Source organism: Symsagittifera roscoffensis, chromosome 2, assembly GCF_963678635.1.
Source record: "Symsagittifera roscoffensis chromosome 2, txSymRosc1.1, whole genome shotgun sequence".
Taxonomy (NCBI): Eukaryota; Metazoa; Xenacoelomorpha; order Acoela; family Convolutidae; genus Symsagittifera; species Symsagittifera roscoffensis.
Window position 1 is genome coordinate 4085242 of NC_087063.1, and position 13639 is coordinate 4098880.

The 13639-nt window shown below is 38.5% G+C and overlaps 1 protein-coding gene across 1 annotated transcript in view; it reads right to left on the reverse strand.

Moving 5' to 3' along the window:
* Nucleotides 1–13639, reverse strand: part of LOC134839570 (protein dispatched homolog 3-like) — a 45643-nt gene that overhangs the window by 3826 nt on the left and 28178 nt on the right. The window contains exons 7-8 of the mRNA XM_063855163.1: nucleotides 5915–6680; nucleotides 1–157 (exon numbers count right to left, since the gene is read on the reverse strand). Of these exons, the coding sequence (XP_063711233.1) occupies nucleotides 1–157; nucleotides 5915–6680 (923 nt within the window). The remainder of the gene's footprint in view (nucleotides 158–5914; nucleotides 6681–13639) is intronic.

Genomic DNA, 13639 nt, shown 5'->3' on the forward strand with positions numbered 1-13639 from the left:
ATCCAAGAAATTTTCATCTAGATTAATGTTCACAAATGGAGCTGTGTAATAAAAGGGGTGTGTTTCGATTGAGTAGCTTTTGATGCCTAGCATCACAGCTATTAGAGGTCGACTGCTACTTAGAGGCTTCACTGGTTCTTCGGATGATCTGAAGTAACTGAAAAACAAAATGACAAACTTTACACGCTTGCTTATCCTGATGTTTGATTTGTGAATGAGATAGTTCAACAAATTTTTCGAGCAAGTGTCTTCAAACATATATAACGGACTGCGAATGTAATGGTGTAAGTTGCGGCCCAGAAATGAACAAAAATCAAGTTAATTTGGTAGTTTTGAGCACTTTTTAAGCAACTGGACAAAAAATTGCGTTTTTTTAAACATATTTTTGAGGTTGGTCAGCAAAGTATAGATGTAGTAAAGCCCTTGGAAAGTTTTAGCTGCCAGAATTGAACTACCAACCCCCCCCCCTCTCGGCACGCACACTACTGCTGGAGCTCGCTTTTTTTGGTCTTAAATTTGCTGTTAAGTACTACAAAAAAGGAGTTAAAATGTCACGGAGTGAAGCTTATACCCGTAGCCAACAAGGGATGTTTTTCTAGATATAAATGTTATATAGATTACCTAGCCAATTTTTTTTTCGTATTTTCTGTACAAAAGCAGTAGCAATACAGTGCAAATTAACACTGGTATAACAAGTGTTTCTTTGAATTAGATTGCTAAAACTATCATTCATTATAAGGTTAAGTGGTCTAGCGGTTAGGTAAATCGACTGTAAACTGTCAGATCGGTAGATCGAGTCCCTTCGCGAGAGAATGTTTTAAGCTAAAATTAGCCTAGATTTATCTAGTTTCTGATCAGAAATAAGATTAGAAATAAAGAATTTTAAGAAAATCCCTGCATTATTTAAACATTACACAAAGAATTTCTGACCACAAAAATAGATTAGATATAAAGTATTCCAGGTCAGAAATAAAGGATTTTCTCGGTACGGGTAGGGATTAAAGTGGCAACATGTATTGTTTACAATTGTTTTTTGTTCATTTAATTTTTTGGTTCAAACTAAAAAAATACGTATTTAGCAAAGTCTCTTCTGTTCACAAAATATTCAGAAAAAGCTGCCACGTGTTATCTTCAGAAGACAAAACTTTTCGCATTTTTTGAGGCAACCGACCATTTTGCACTCTGGCCTGCAAAGTTAGTTTCATTTAAAAAAGTATCAGTAGTAATTTTTCTTGGAGTTAAAGTTTGAGCATTTAAGAATTCAAAAAAAATCATGTTATTGGTTAGATGGGAATTGTTTTTGGTTTTTTGTATTACTCTTGCCATCTTGAAACCCAATGATTCAAACTAAACCAGACTGTTCAAAAGTCTCTCGAATTTACATTCGGTGGCACTGCAAACTTAAAATTCTGACTAGTTTTTGAACCAACAAACTAAAGAAGTTAAATGTTTTGTTTAGAGAAAAACCAATAACTTCTCTTTCCCCTTTTTAAACTAAAAAGCTTATATATATATTTCATATTTGAGGGGGAGCGAGCGCCAAAAAAAATTGATTTTTCGCTCGAAATTTTCCAAAAAGGCCTAAAAACCTCTTTTTGGCTTGTTTTTCAAAATTTCACCTGGTTAAAATAGAAAATTTGGTAAAAAATAGGGTCTTTATATTGATTTGACAGAGCTCAGAAAATCAATTTGGTTGACCTAAAAGAAGACGAGAAAATTTACGAAACTTTCATGAGAATCTGCCCCCTCTCGAGAAACTCCTAGATCCGCCCCTATGAATATATATATTCATAGGGGCGGATCTAGGATTTTCTCGAGGGGAATTTTCTCGAGGGGGTAGGGCTGTCTGCAAGAAAGAATTATCTAATATAGTACCAAGAGCGGATCTTTGGGTGGTAAAGGGGGTCGAACTCCTGAGGTAGGGGGCGTCCAAGCCCCCTTACTCACGCCCCTTCCCGTTAAATCAGCTACAGCTACTCTCGGCAGGGGCGGATCTAGGGTTATGTCGAGTAGGTGCCGATTTAAAAAAAATCAAAAACTTTGTCGACTTTTTTGTCGGTCGATCAAATTGATTTTCTGAGCTCTACCAAATCACTATTAAGGCCCTCTTTTGACCAAACTTTCTATTTTAACCAGGTGAAATTTTAACAAACAGGCCAAAAAAGCGTTTTTAGGCACTTTTTGGAAAATTTTCATCGAAAAACCACGAACTTTTGGTGTGCGCCCCCCCCCCCCCCTCAAAACTGAAAAGCGCCTTCAGAAAAATTTTGTGGTTAGTCAGCCAAAAATAGATATCTCAAAATAGAGGTGTATTATATTATGTGGTGTGTGTGTTTGTGCGTGTGTGCGTTTTTGAAGACATCTACTGCAAAGGCCGCAACAAATAAACAATTACTGCGTAGAGATCTAAAATAAAAAAAAAGATGCTACGATAAAACGCATATCTGGAAAGAAAAGGAGAGAAACGGAGTTATTCTAAGACAGAAAAGCAGCGGGTCTGCTGGGCACAAAAGCTACTGCTTCAGAGATTATATTTTTTTTACTGTCGAAATCATACCGGAATCTTCAATCATGCTTCCTAGCTGAAGAAATCGTGACCTCTTTTGTCAGTTCTAATAATTTGTTTTGGATAGTATTGGAAACTTTGGCTTTGAAACGCTTATGCTTTCCGTTCGTCAGTCCATTCATTTAGAACAAATTTGTTAAGCTAATACTTTCTAATAAACTAGCTTATTTTTCTGCCCTTCAGATACGCTACTTTTAAAAACAGAGTTCAGAACTAAGATTGCAACTTACTCAACATTACGTGGCTTCGTTTTATAGTACCGGTCGTACGATTTTCGCAAGACCAAATCGGTGCTAGAAAATTTGACGAATATTTTTAAATTAAATCAATAAAACTCAGATGATGACATAACTTTGAAAACTTAAGTTTTCTCTATTAGACTGAACCAGTACTTTTGACCGATCGTTTTACACATCTGGTAGAAAACGCCATTAGCTATCGTTTTTACAATCTGCCTTTTCTGATCCGTTTTAGATGAGTCACTTTGTTTTTTTTTAATCTCGGCTAAAACCCACATATTTTGTATAAAAAACATTCTATAATTTTTCTGTAAAATGACCAAATTTGATAAAAAGTTTTGTAAAAATTTTACAAAATTTTTTCCAAAACTGTGTGAGGAGAACAGTTTTTTTGACACTTCTGCAAGAAAATGACTTCTACTAGAGATATTGACTTCTACAAGATTTAGACTTCTGAAAGATATTAATTTCAACAAGAAGTTGACTTCTACAAGATATTGACTTTTACAAAATACCTGACGCACGCTCCTCGAAAAATTTTAGTTTATTGGCAAGAATGTCTTCAAACAGTTGACTGCCAACTTTGCTGACTGGTAATGCCACTGTTTTGATCATTTCAAATTTAAGGATGAACTCAATTGATTTTGAAAAAAAAAACAATTGATAACCAGACTGCTATCAATTAATTATGTATCATTGCAAAAAGCTCATTGTTTATAGCCGTCCCGCGCTGACGACCATGAGTTGGAAATCGATTTAAATCAATTTTTATAAAGATTAAATAAAAATCTTTTTATGATAGCTCTTACGATAATTTAGAATGGATTCAAACTGATTTTTGAGCGAGAAGCGGTGATAGAAAATAAGTTTCTTCAAATGTCATTATCAACATTCTAGGGGCAATTTCACCAAACCAATTGAACATAAAATATAGAATTGAAAAATTCAAATTAGAACATTTAATTTTTATGCAAAAAGAACATGAATATACTATACTGATAACTTTTTTATATTAATGATTTATATGGTCAGTCTTTTAAGCTAAGAGTAAGAATACGCAGAATCAGTGAAGCTATTTAGTAATTATTCAATGCATTGAAAAAGTCGGATTTTTTTGTTCTCAGAAAAAAAATTATTGCTTTACGATGCGAGCTTGTGAAAAAATTTTGAACTTCCAGCGATCTAACATTTTGAATATCAAAGGTTATGGCCCTTTTTTGTGGATTTTAGAGCAACATTTTTGTGTAAATGAAACTCAAATGATTCCAAAATTATGTTAATCCAAGTCCAAAATTGAATTTTGTTTTGAGTTAATTTTTATCAAATAAAAAACCATAAAAGTAAAAACCTATAGCCAACTGACACTTGAAAAACAGTAATGAACGCAAGGAAACAGAGAAAATCTGAACTGTTTTTACAAGAATTTTTAAATTTTGTAATTAAAAAAAATGGGTGACCTTAAAGCTCTTTGAATTTGTAGAACAATTTATGATGGACACTTTTTGTTAAAACTAACCCAATTTGAGAACATTGGATCAAAAAGTATAACTTTTATTTTGCTGGGAAATATGATAAATGATTTCAATTTTTGAAATCAGAAGTCGATCAAGTTAAGACTTTTTAAGACTTTTTCCTGAGAAAAAAAAACAAAAAATATCACCAAGATTTATATAACAGTGCTCACTAGGCTCATTACTCTTAAAAAATTTTGATTTAATATTGGGTTTGGACTTCTTACAGCATTTTATACGGCTAAAAACTTATAAAATGTATATATTTTTTCTGTTATTCTTTGGTTAGCACGATTTTATTTGTTAAACTGTTGGCTAGTGGAACCAGATCCAAACTATTTATTATTATTGGTTATAATTTAGATATTTTATCCCTACAAAATATTAAAGATTAACCAATCACACTCCATAAAACTAACAACCCACTTATTTGTAAGTGCTGAAATTACCTGTAATTTCAGCACCAGAGCATTTTGAATTTAACTTACAACTTAGTTGCTTTCTTCAAGAGACCGACTCGTAACAAACCAGTATACTCATGATCTATTGAGACTAAGAGATATAAGAGTAATATTAAGATCGGTATTAGACTAAGAAGTTGCACGAATCTATCCTGCCGAAAATCTGATAGCGCGACGAGCAGATGTTGTACTCTATCTGAAATTACTCTATGAGTTAGACCTCCATTCCAACTCACTAGAGTTAAGCTCAAAAAGCTTACCTATTTTTTGTAAACGTAAGCGTACACACGCAGCACATAAAATTGATATAAAAATACTATACTTAATACCAAACCATTTGCTTAATGCTCTAATTAATTTCACTAAAAGGTCGTTCAAATACTAGCAACCATTATTTTTTGAGGAATCTTTTAGAGGAATCGGATAATTAATAATCAAGGTTTGGTAGATGTTTTTCGAGATGTCTCAGATTTTTTTGCTGCATTGAGCATAAAATGGAACGGAAATTGTGCTTTTTGAAGGATGTCTGAAAAAAGAAATATGTTGATCCTTTTGGTTTTTAGTATATATTTCCGCGTGATCTTCATGGTTTCCACGGCGTATAATTTTGAATCATAAATTTTTCAATGTTAAATTGAAGCAAACTTATTTAGCCGAGAGTTAGTTTTGGGATAATATTTGTGATTTCTGCGGGTTTGATTTAAAAAACAATGAAATGAAACTTTGAAAAACCTTTTTAATCGAAAAACTTTCTAAGAATCGAAAAACTTTCGCTGTTTGAAATTGAAAACCTTGCGCTACTATCAGCAGTACATTGTTAAAAATAAGTAATTAAGGGCTAGCAGTAATGTTTTTTTATATCATGCAATTTATACGAGGAACTAGAAAAAAAATTACAGAACTAACTCAATTTTCTCATCAATGTTTTTAAAGTGGATATTTGAAGTACTATCACTAATTGTGGAATATAAACGAAATATTTCTAGCTTAAAACATCCCAACACAAAAATATCCTATATCTGCAACCTTTGCTTAAGATTCCCGGAGATAGTCGATATGTTTATTATTGGGGGAACTGGTTCACTTGCTCCGTGTAATTTGACCTGAAAAATGTTTCAATTTGAGGTTTTTTCTTACCGTGTGTTTGTCTGCAGTGTTTTAACGTCATTTCCCGAGCTGTTAAAATTGTCTCTGTAGAATTGATCGCTCGTGACATACATTGAAGAACATTCGTAGCATTCGCTGTCTGGAACATAGGCGTTTTGAGAGCGCAACAAAAGTGCTTCTTCTAACCGATTTTCACCGCTGAAGATCTTCGGAACATCTGAAGTGACTTCCATGTGGAAAATTCCATATATGGCCGTCGCGACTAACGCGATCCACAGAGCTATCAGAACGTATCGACATTTTATTATGATAATTGTGAGCTTATCAACAACAAGCAAGGCTATTTCGTGGGCTGATTGCCACAATTTTTTAAAGCCTTGTGTGCATAACATTTTCAGTTTTACATCTTCTTTGCAAGGGGTGAAATCATTTTGGCGAGTTGCGCTCGATGGAGAAAATTTCGGTTGCATTTCATCTTTCGTTTTCATTGGTTGAGTTTTTTCTATTTCAATCGGTGTGTTTTGGTAAACTTTCAGCGAATCAAATTGAGCTGATTTTGTTTCAGAATTAACTTCATCTTTGTCCAGTTTTTGTTCAGGAGGGGTCAAATTTATGTTACTTAAAGCGTTTGTGGCAGCTGGTGCATTTGGCTCGATTTTCTTTATCTGTTTTCCGTCTTTCCTTATGGCCAGAGCAGCGGGCATGATTAGCGCTACAATTAGCCAGCACACAAGGACTATTGTGCTCATGAAAAGTCCGAAGCTTTTCACGGCCGGAATTGGAGAGACGATACTTCCTGAAAGTTGAACTTCATATTTAGTATCAAGTTAACATCCTCACCCCAAATAGACTAAGTTAATTAATATTTTCAACCACAGCTTTTAATTCAAATTAACTTTGCTAAGCGCTGCAATTCGCTAAGCGCTGCATGCTGCATATAGTCGATTCTGGTTGGCAGAAAACTCCCTCTTAGAATCAAGTTAACACCCTCCCCCCAAAATGCACACCAAAATATTAACTTGGTCCAAATGAACTCCATATTAGAATAGGATCTCTTTAATTAACCCGCCGTCCATTACAAAATGGAAAAATTCGTTAGAGAATTCGCACATTCTTAGCTGCTAAATTCCGAGAATCAGGGGCGGATTTAAGGGGTGGGGCGAGAAGACGCTTCTCCTCCCCCCCCCCCCTCAGGGATTCGACCTCTTACCGATCCAAAGGGTCCCTCTTTGTACTATTTTGATATATCCCTAAAAATTGACCCTAAAAATTTTCTAAGGGCGCGTTGGGCGCCAAAATATACTAATTTTTAGGGGGGAGCTCAAAAAAAAAGGCCTCAAAACGCGGTTTATGGCCTGTTTTTTCAGAATTTTGCCTGCAGCACAGACAATTTGGTAAAAATAGGGTCTTTATGATGATTTGGGAGAGCTCAGAAAATCAATTTGGTCGACCGAAAAAAAGGTCAACAAAATTTGAGATTTTTTTTGAAAATCCGCCCGCACTCGAGAAAATCCTAGATCCGTCCCTGCCGAGAGTAGCTGTAGCTGATTTAGGGGGAAGGGGCGTGGGTTGGGGGGGGGGGCTTGGACGCCCTTTATTTCAGGAGTTCGACCCCCTTACCACCCAAAAATCCGCTCTTGGTACTATATTAGATTATTCTTTCTTGCAGAAAGATCCAAAAAGTTTTCTAAAGAAGCCTTTGGCGCCCTTGTAGACTAATTTTGAGGGGTGAGCGCGCCAAAAAACGCATTTTTGGGTAAAAATCTTCCAAAAAGAGCTTAAAAAGTCTTTTCAAAATTTAGCCGCGGCGCATAAAACTTTGCTAAAAGAGGTCTTTATTGTAATTTTTTTATGATAAAGTGTTTTGATAAAACCAATCTACTAGAGAAAACAGCCAACAGACAGTTAGAAAAGCCTAGTAAAACTCAAGAAAACTGATAAAAAAATTTAAGCGTTTGCTTTTAGCCCTTTTTAGCTCAAACTTGTATCATTTAGGGTGTTGCAGCGCAAATATAAAACAATAGTACAAATGCATATAAACGTAAATGTGCGAAAGTATAAATGCATATAAATGTAAATGCATATAGGGACAGTAGCCGAGCGTATACATGGTGCGTCCCGGCGGTTTCGGCGCCGGTTCGAATCCCGCCTAGGTCATTTCCTTTCTAGAACTCGAATGTGCACCGAACTTGATGGGATGCTCCGTAACCAGGTTCGGTCCCCCCAAAACCCATTTTAACCGTCTTTTCGCTCTAATTTGGTTCAGCCTTGGTTAAGGCTGACCTTTAAAAAGAGCAATTTGTCTCAAGGACAAATACTGGCCATTTTTGCAGCTTGCTTTGAGTTATGCAGTTTATTGTGGCCGATGTTACCGATAACAATAAAAAAGTTTTGTTATGAAATCTCATTGTTACCGAGTTATTTTGCCGATAAAATGCTCGAATTAAATTGTTTGAAATTCGATATTTTTACAATCCGTGGAGATTGAGCGCACATTTTGGCGCCCCACAAGGGACTCGATTCTGTATCACAAGGGACTCGAGTTTACTATTGCAACACAACAAGGGACCACTGTTTTTGGCGGACCCGAGTGTGTCCTTCCGTCAGTTGGCCGAAAGTCGACAGAGTACCAGTTGGCCGAAAGTCGTCAGAGTACCAGTTGGCCGAAAGTCGTCAGAGTACCAGTTGGCCGAAAGTCGTCAGAGTACCAGTTGGCCGAAAGTCGTCAGAGTACCAGTTGGCCGAGTGGCCTAAGCTAACGCCGATTATATAGGCTGTTAAATCGAGATTCAATCAGTCCCAGCGAGGAGCTGAAAAAAGCAGAAAAACGGACGCGACATATTTCTTATTTATCAAGAATTGACAAAGGAAATTCAGAGAGGCCTACCGAGAAATTCAGGTGTCGATTGAGTTGTCAAGCGCAAGCCAGCTACAGACGTTTTGTGGAAGTGATAGAAGCAATCATGAAACAATTTCTCTGCGTCTGGCCGATGGTTTGATAATCCGAAAACCGGTGGCCGCCCAATCTCCAAAAAATCGTCAAAAAACTGTAAGACTCATCTAGTTTTTATAAACTTTTTTGTGCAATAAAATTACATACGGTGTCTTATTGTGTATCCCAACTCAAAGCAAGCTACAGGTGGTAATTTTCCCGATACCACAAAGTTTTGGGTAATTGTGAACGGATTGAAAATCCAAGAAATCGGATCATAGACAAGGGGTACTAGACTAGTTTTTTGGGTTGGTTTACGACTCGAACCTGCTGACCAAAATTTTCCAAAAAATTTTGGGAAAAAAGTAAAAATTTCCAAAAAATCGTCAAAACGTCCCCATAATTCTGCGAAACTGTGCTGTAACATGACACCAACCTTATGGTAAGTGGTCTGGTAGCGAAATATCAGGCAAATTAAGTCGACAGAGTACCAGTTGGCCGAAAGTCGTCAGAGTACCAGTTGGCCGAAAGTCGTCAGAGTACCAGTTGGCCGAAAGTCGTCAGAGTACCAGTTGGCCGAAAGTCGTCAGAGTACCAGTTGGCCGAGTGGCCTAAGCTAACGCCGATTATATAGGCTGTTAAATCGAGATTCAATCAGTCCCAGCGAGGAGCTGAAAAAAGCAGAAAAACGGACGCGACATATTTCTTATTTATCAAGAATTGACAAAGGAAATTCAGAGAGGCCTACCGAGAAATTCAGGTGTCGATTGAGTTGTCAAGCGCAAGCCAGCTACAGACGTTTTGTGGAAGTGATAGAAGCAATCATGAAACAATTTCTCTGCGTCTGGCCGATGGTTTGATAATCCGAAAACCGGTGGCCGCCCAATCTCCAAAAAATCGTCAAAAAACTGTAAGACTCATCTAGTTTTTATAAACTTTTTTGTGCAATAAAATTACATACGGTGTCTTATTGTGTATCCCAACTCAAAGCAAGCTACAGGTGGTAATTTTCCCGATACCACAAAGTTTTGGGTAATTGTGAACGGATTGAAAATCCAAGAAATCGGATCATAGACAAGGGGTACTAGACTAGTTTTTTGGGTTGGTTTACGACTCGAACCTGCTGACCAAAATTTTCCAAAAAATTTTGGGAAAAAAGTAAAAATTTCCAAAAAATCGTCAAAACGTCCCCATAATTCTGCGAAACTGTGCTGTAACATGACACCAACCTTATGGTAAGTGGTCTGGTAGCGAAATATCAGGCAAATTAAGTTGAGTTTTTTCATCCTCAGGTTTTTTCCGCGTGTGTTGTTGGAACTTAACCGATTTGCCTGATTCTCCAAACCCATTGGTAAACTTAAGGTTTACAACGACTTGATACCTGTTTGCATCCGTTCGCTTTTCAAAACATTCGTTTCGCAACGACTGACTAAGTGGTCCGGGACGGTAAAATTAAGCAAGTTAAGTTGTTGTCTTTCATCCTCAGGTTTGCTCCGCGTGTGTTGTTGGTTTTCAACCGACTTGCTTAATTCCCAAACCTCTTGGTAATTCGTCGAGCTACTAGCCGATTAGTAGTGACGCACCGTCGTACGACCGTTCAACAAATTTCGAACGCCGTAACATCATCCTAAGTGGTCAGGGAGGTGATATTAAGTAAGTTAAGTTGGTTTTATTCATCCTCAGGTTTACTCCGTGTGTGTTGTTTGATATCAACCGACTTAATTAATCCCCAGCCCCATTGGTAACTTCACTCACCGAAAACCGTTCCGAATCGCCCCGCAAACGCCCGATAACCGTTAAGTATAGTTTGAGTTAAGTATAGACCCTAGAGCCATGGATGAGAACTTTCAGAAGAGGGTTCAAAGGTTATTTGCGAAGCGAACCAAGCTTGAAAATGAACTGTACAAGTGCCATGAAATTATAATTGAGAACATTGAAAGTCAGAGTCGCTCATCAAAGATTGACACTCAGATTCAGAATTGCAAGAGCCTGATAGAGACTGCAGTTGAAATAAATGAGGAACTGATTAAGTTAGCTTCTAAAAGTGTTGATCCTGATAAATTGATACCAGCGCAGGATATGTGGCTTCATACGGTTACATCAAGAAACGATACAGTTTTACAGAAGGCTGCATCATATAAAGCTGGCTTAAACGTTGAACCTGAGGAAACAGAGCTTGACAATGTTGCAGAATCGTTAAGTACGATCGTAACAACACAACCACAAGATTCACATGAAGCAGATGTGCGCTCTAAGGTGTCGCGGTACAGTAGTCGACATCATAAATCAGGTTCGCATAAATCCAGTCGCTATACCGTCGCGCAGTCAAAAACATCAACTGAGAAGAGGCGAGATTTGTTGGTTTTGAAGAAGCAGCAGGAGGAACTTGAGAGACAAGCAAAGGTGTCATTGAAGTTGAAAGCGCAGCAAAATAAAATAAAAGAACAGCAAGGTAATTTAGAGTTGGAAGAACTAGCTGAGGTACACCGCAAGAAACTGGCTGAAATTGAGTTAAAGGAATTCGAGTTGGAAGAAGAGCTTTCTGCAGCAAGTGAGAAGATAGGAAATGCTAGCGTAACACATGTTGACCCACAACGTACTGAACAATGGGTAGAAAACGTTGTCACTGAGCAAGAGCAGGCCGAAGTTGTTGCAAGCTGAGAGCAAAGTCATCCAGTAGTCGAGAGTTCCACTTTGATTGCTACTGATGTTTTGCAAGGGGTTGGTGCCGTCGTCAGCGGGGGTGCCGTCGTCAACGCTGGTCAAACCACATACAGTGAACCGGGAGGCCACAATAGGAATCGAATTCAGGCTCAGAGATCAAGTTTGGTCCAATCGCGTCTGTCATTGCACTCAATCGAGAACCCATCTAGTTTACCACAGTTCGTTGCCTCCAGCTCAAACTTTGTTACTCCACACTTAGCTTCAACACCTCATGCTGAAGTTTCGCAAAATCACAATCTGATACCACAAGCAAGTGGTAGCCTTCCCGCTTCAATGCCCTTTGGTAATCCCACCATTAATGTGGCACCGCCTTCTGTGTCGACCGTTACTAATCCAGTTTCGCTTCCGGCGAGTCAACCTTTTGTTCCTCCATTAACCGTTCCGATTCCCATTTCGCTTCCGATTATTCAACCATTTGTCCCGTCAACCGTTCCTATTCCCTCTTTGCTTCCGGTCAGTCAGCCACATTCCGGCCCCGTTTCAACTGGGTATCAGGCGCCTGCAGCGCCATCCCATCAACCTATAAGTGTTCCAAACAACCCAACAAGTTTCTCAAGTGAACACTATAACCCGTATAGCAGTTTGTGGAGACCTGCCGCGACTGCGCAAACGATGCCAGTTCCTCAATACTGAGCACCGCCCTCAAACGTTTTCTCAGTGACAACTCCTGTTGTTCCACCAAACACCGTAGTTCCTTATACAAGTTTTGGGACTGTGTTTTACACCCAGCCGCAAACTCATCCAGTTGTTGAAACAGCGCATCAAGGTTATCCACCTACATATCCTGCGCCCACTACGGGCCCGTCTTACGTGCCTAATAGCGAACAACCCATCTCGGCGAGAGAGTTAGCAGATATCATTCTGCATAGCCGCAAAGACCGTCTACCGGAGTTGAACTTGGAAGTGTTTGATGGAGAACCACTTAACTGGTATGAATGGTTCGGGTAGTTCCAAGCAACAGTTGATTCGGCTATGCTAACTGATGATGAAAAACTCAAATATCTGAAAACACACGTTAAAGACAAAGCCAAGAGTGCAATTGCGGAATACGGCTACAGTGGAGTGTTGTATAAGGATGCTCTAGCAACTCTCCAGAGAAAGTTTGGGCAACCTCATGTTGTAGTTGGTGCACATTTGGATAAGTTGAAGAATTTTCCCGCATTGAAGATGCACAACTCTGAGCATGTTATAAGTTTTTCTGCGGTGATTTCTGGGCTCGTAGCTGTTTTTAGGTCTTTGTCGTTCAATGACGACTTGAAAAGTGTGAACCTATTAAATCAAGCCGTCAGTAAGCTTCCTCCAAATCTAAAAGAGGCATGGTCCATGCATACTGTTAGACAACATTGGCAGCGATTAACATTGCTAGACTTCAACGATTGGCTTAAGAATAAGGCAGAAGGCCATGAGCGATTGAAATCTTTAGTCAAAGTCAAGCAGCCAGTTAAACAAAAAGTAGTTACAAAAGTGCTTGCAGGTAACACTAAGGTAAGTTCTAAGGATGAGAAAAGTAGAGAAAAGACAAGGTTTCCTCCATGCTCGCTATGCAAAGGGCAGCATGCACTCTGGAACTGTTCCGTGTTCAAAGAGAAAAACGCAACACAAAGGGCTAAATATGTAGCAGAACAAAAGCTCTGTTTTTCTTGTTTACAAGGCAACCATACCTTCCGAAAGTGCCAAAAGGCAAGAAAATGCCCAAAACAGGACTGTGAGAGCACTCACAATGTGCTTCTTTATGGAGCCGAGAAAGTTTTCCCGCCCAAAGAGGCCGACCGATCACCATCGACTCAAACTAATACAAACACTACTTCTGCAAACAACGCAGCTTGTGTTAAACCTTGTGAGGGAACTGCAAAAGGTATTCTTCCCGTTGCGTTGGTAGATGTGTCCTCTGGTTCGGAAAATTCGAATGCACTAGCACTTTGTGACACCGGTTCCACTCATTCTTGGGTTTCCGCGGCACTCGTTGAACGTCTGAAATTAGTTGGCACGCCCGTAAATGTTACGACCGATGGTTTTAACTCAGCCAAGGTATCTAAAACTCAACGAGTTCACTTGAAAGTTTCCGCAAAGCCCAATGAAAGTGAATTTTCGTTTTCGTT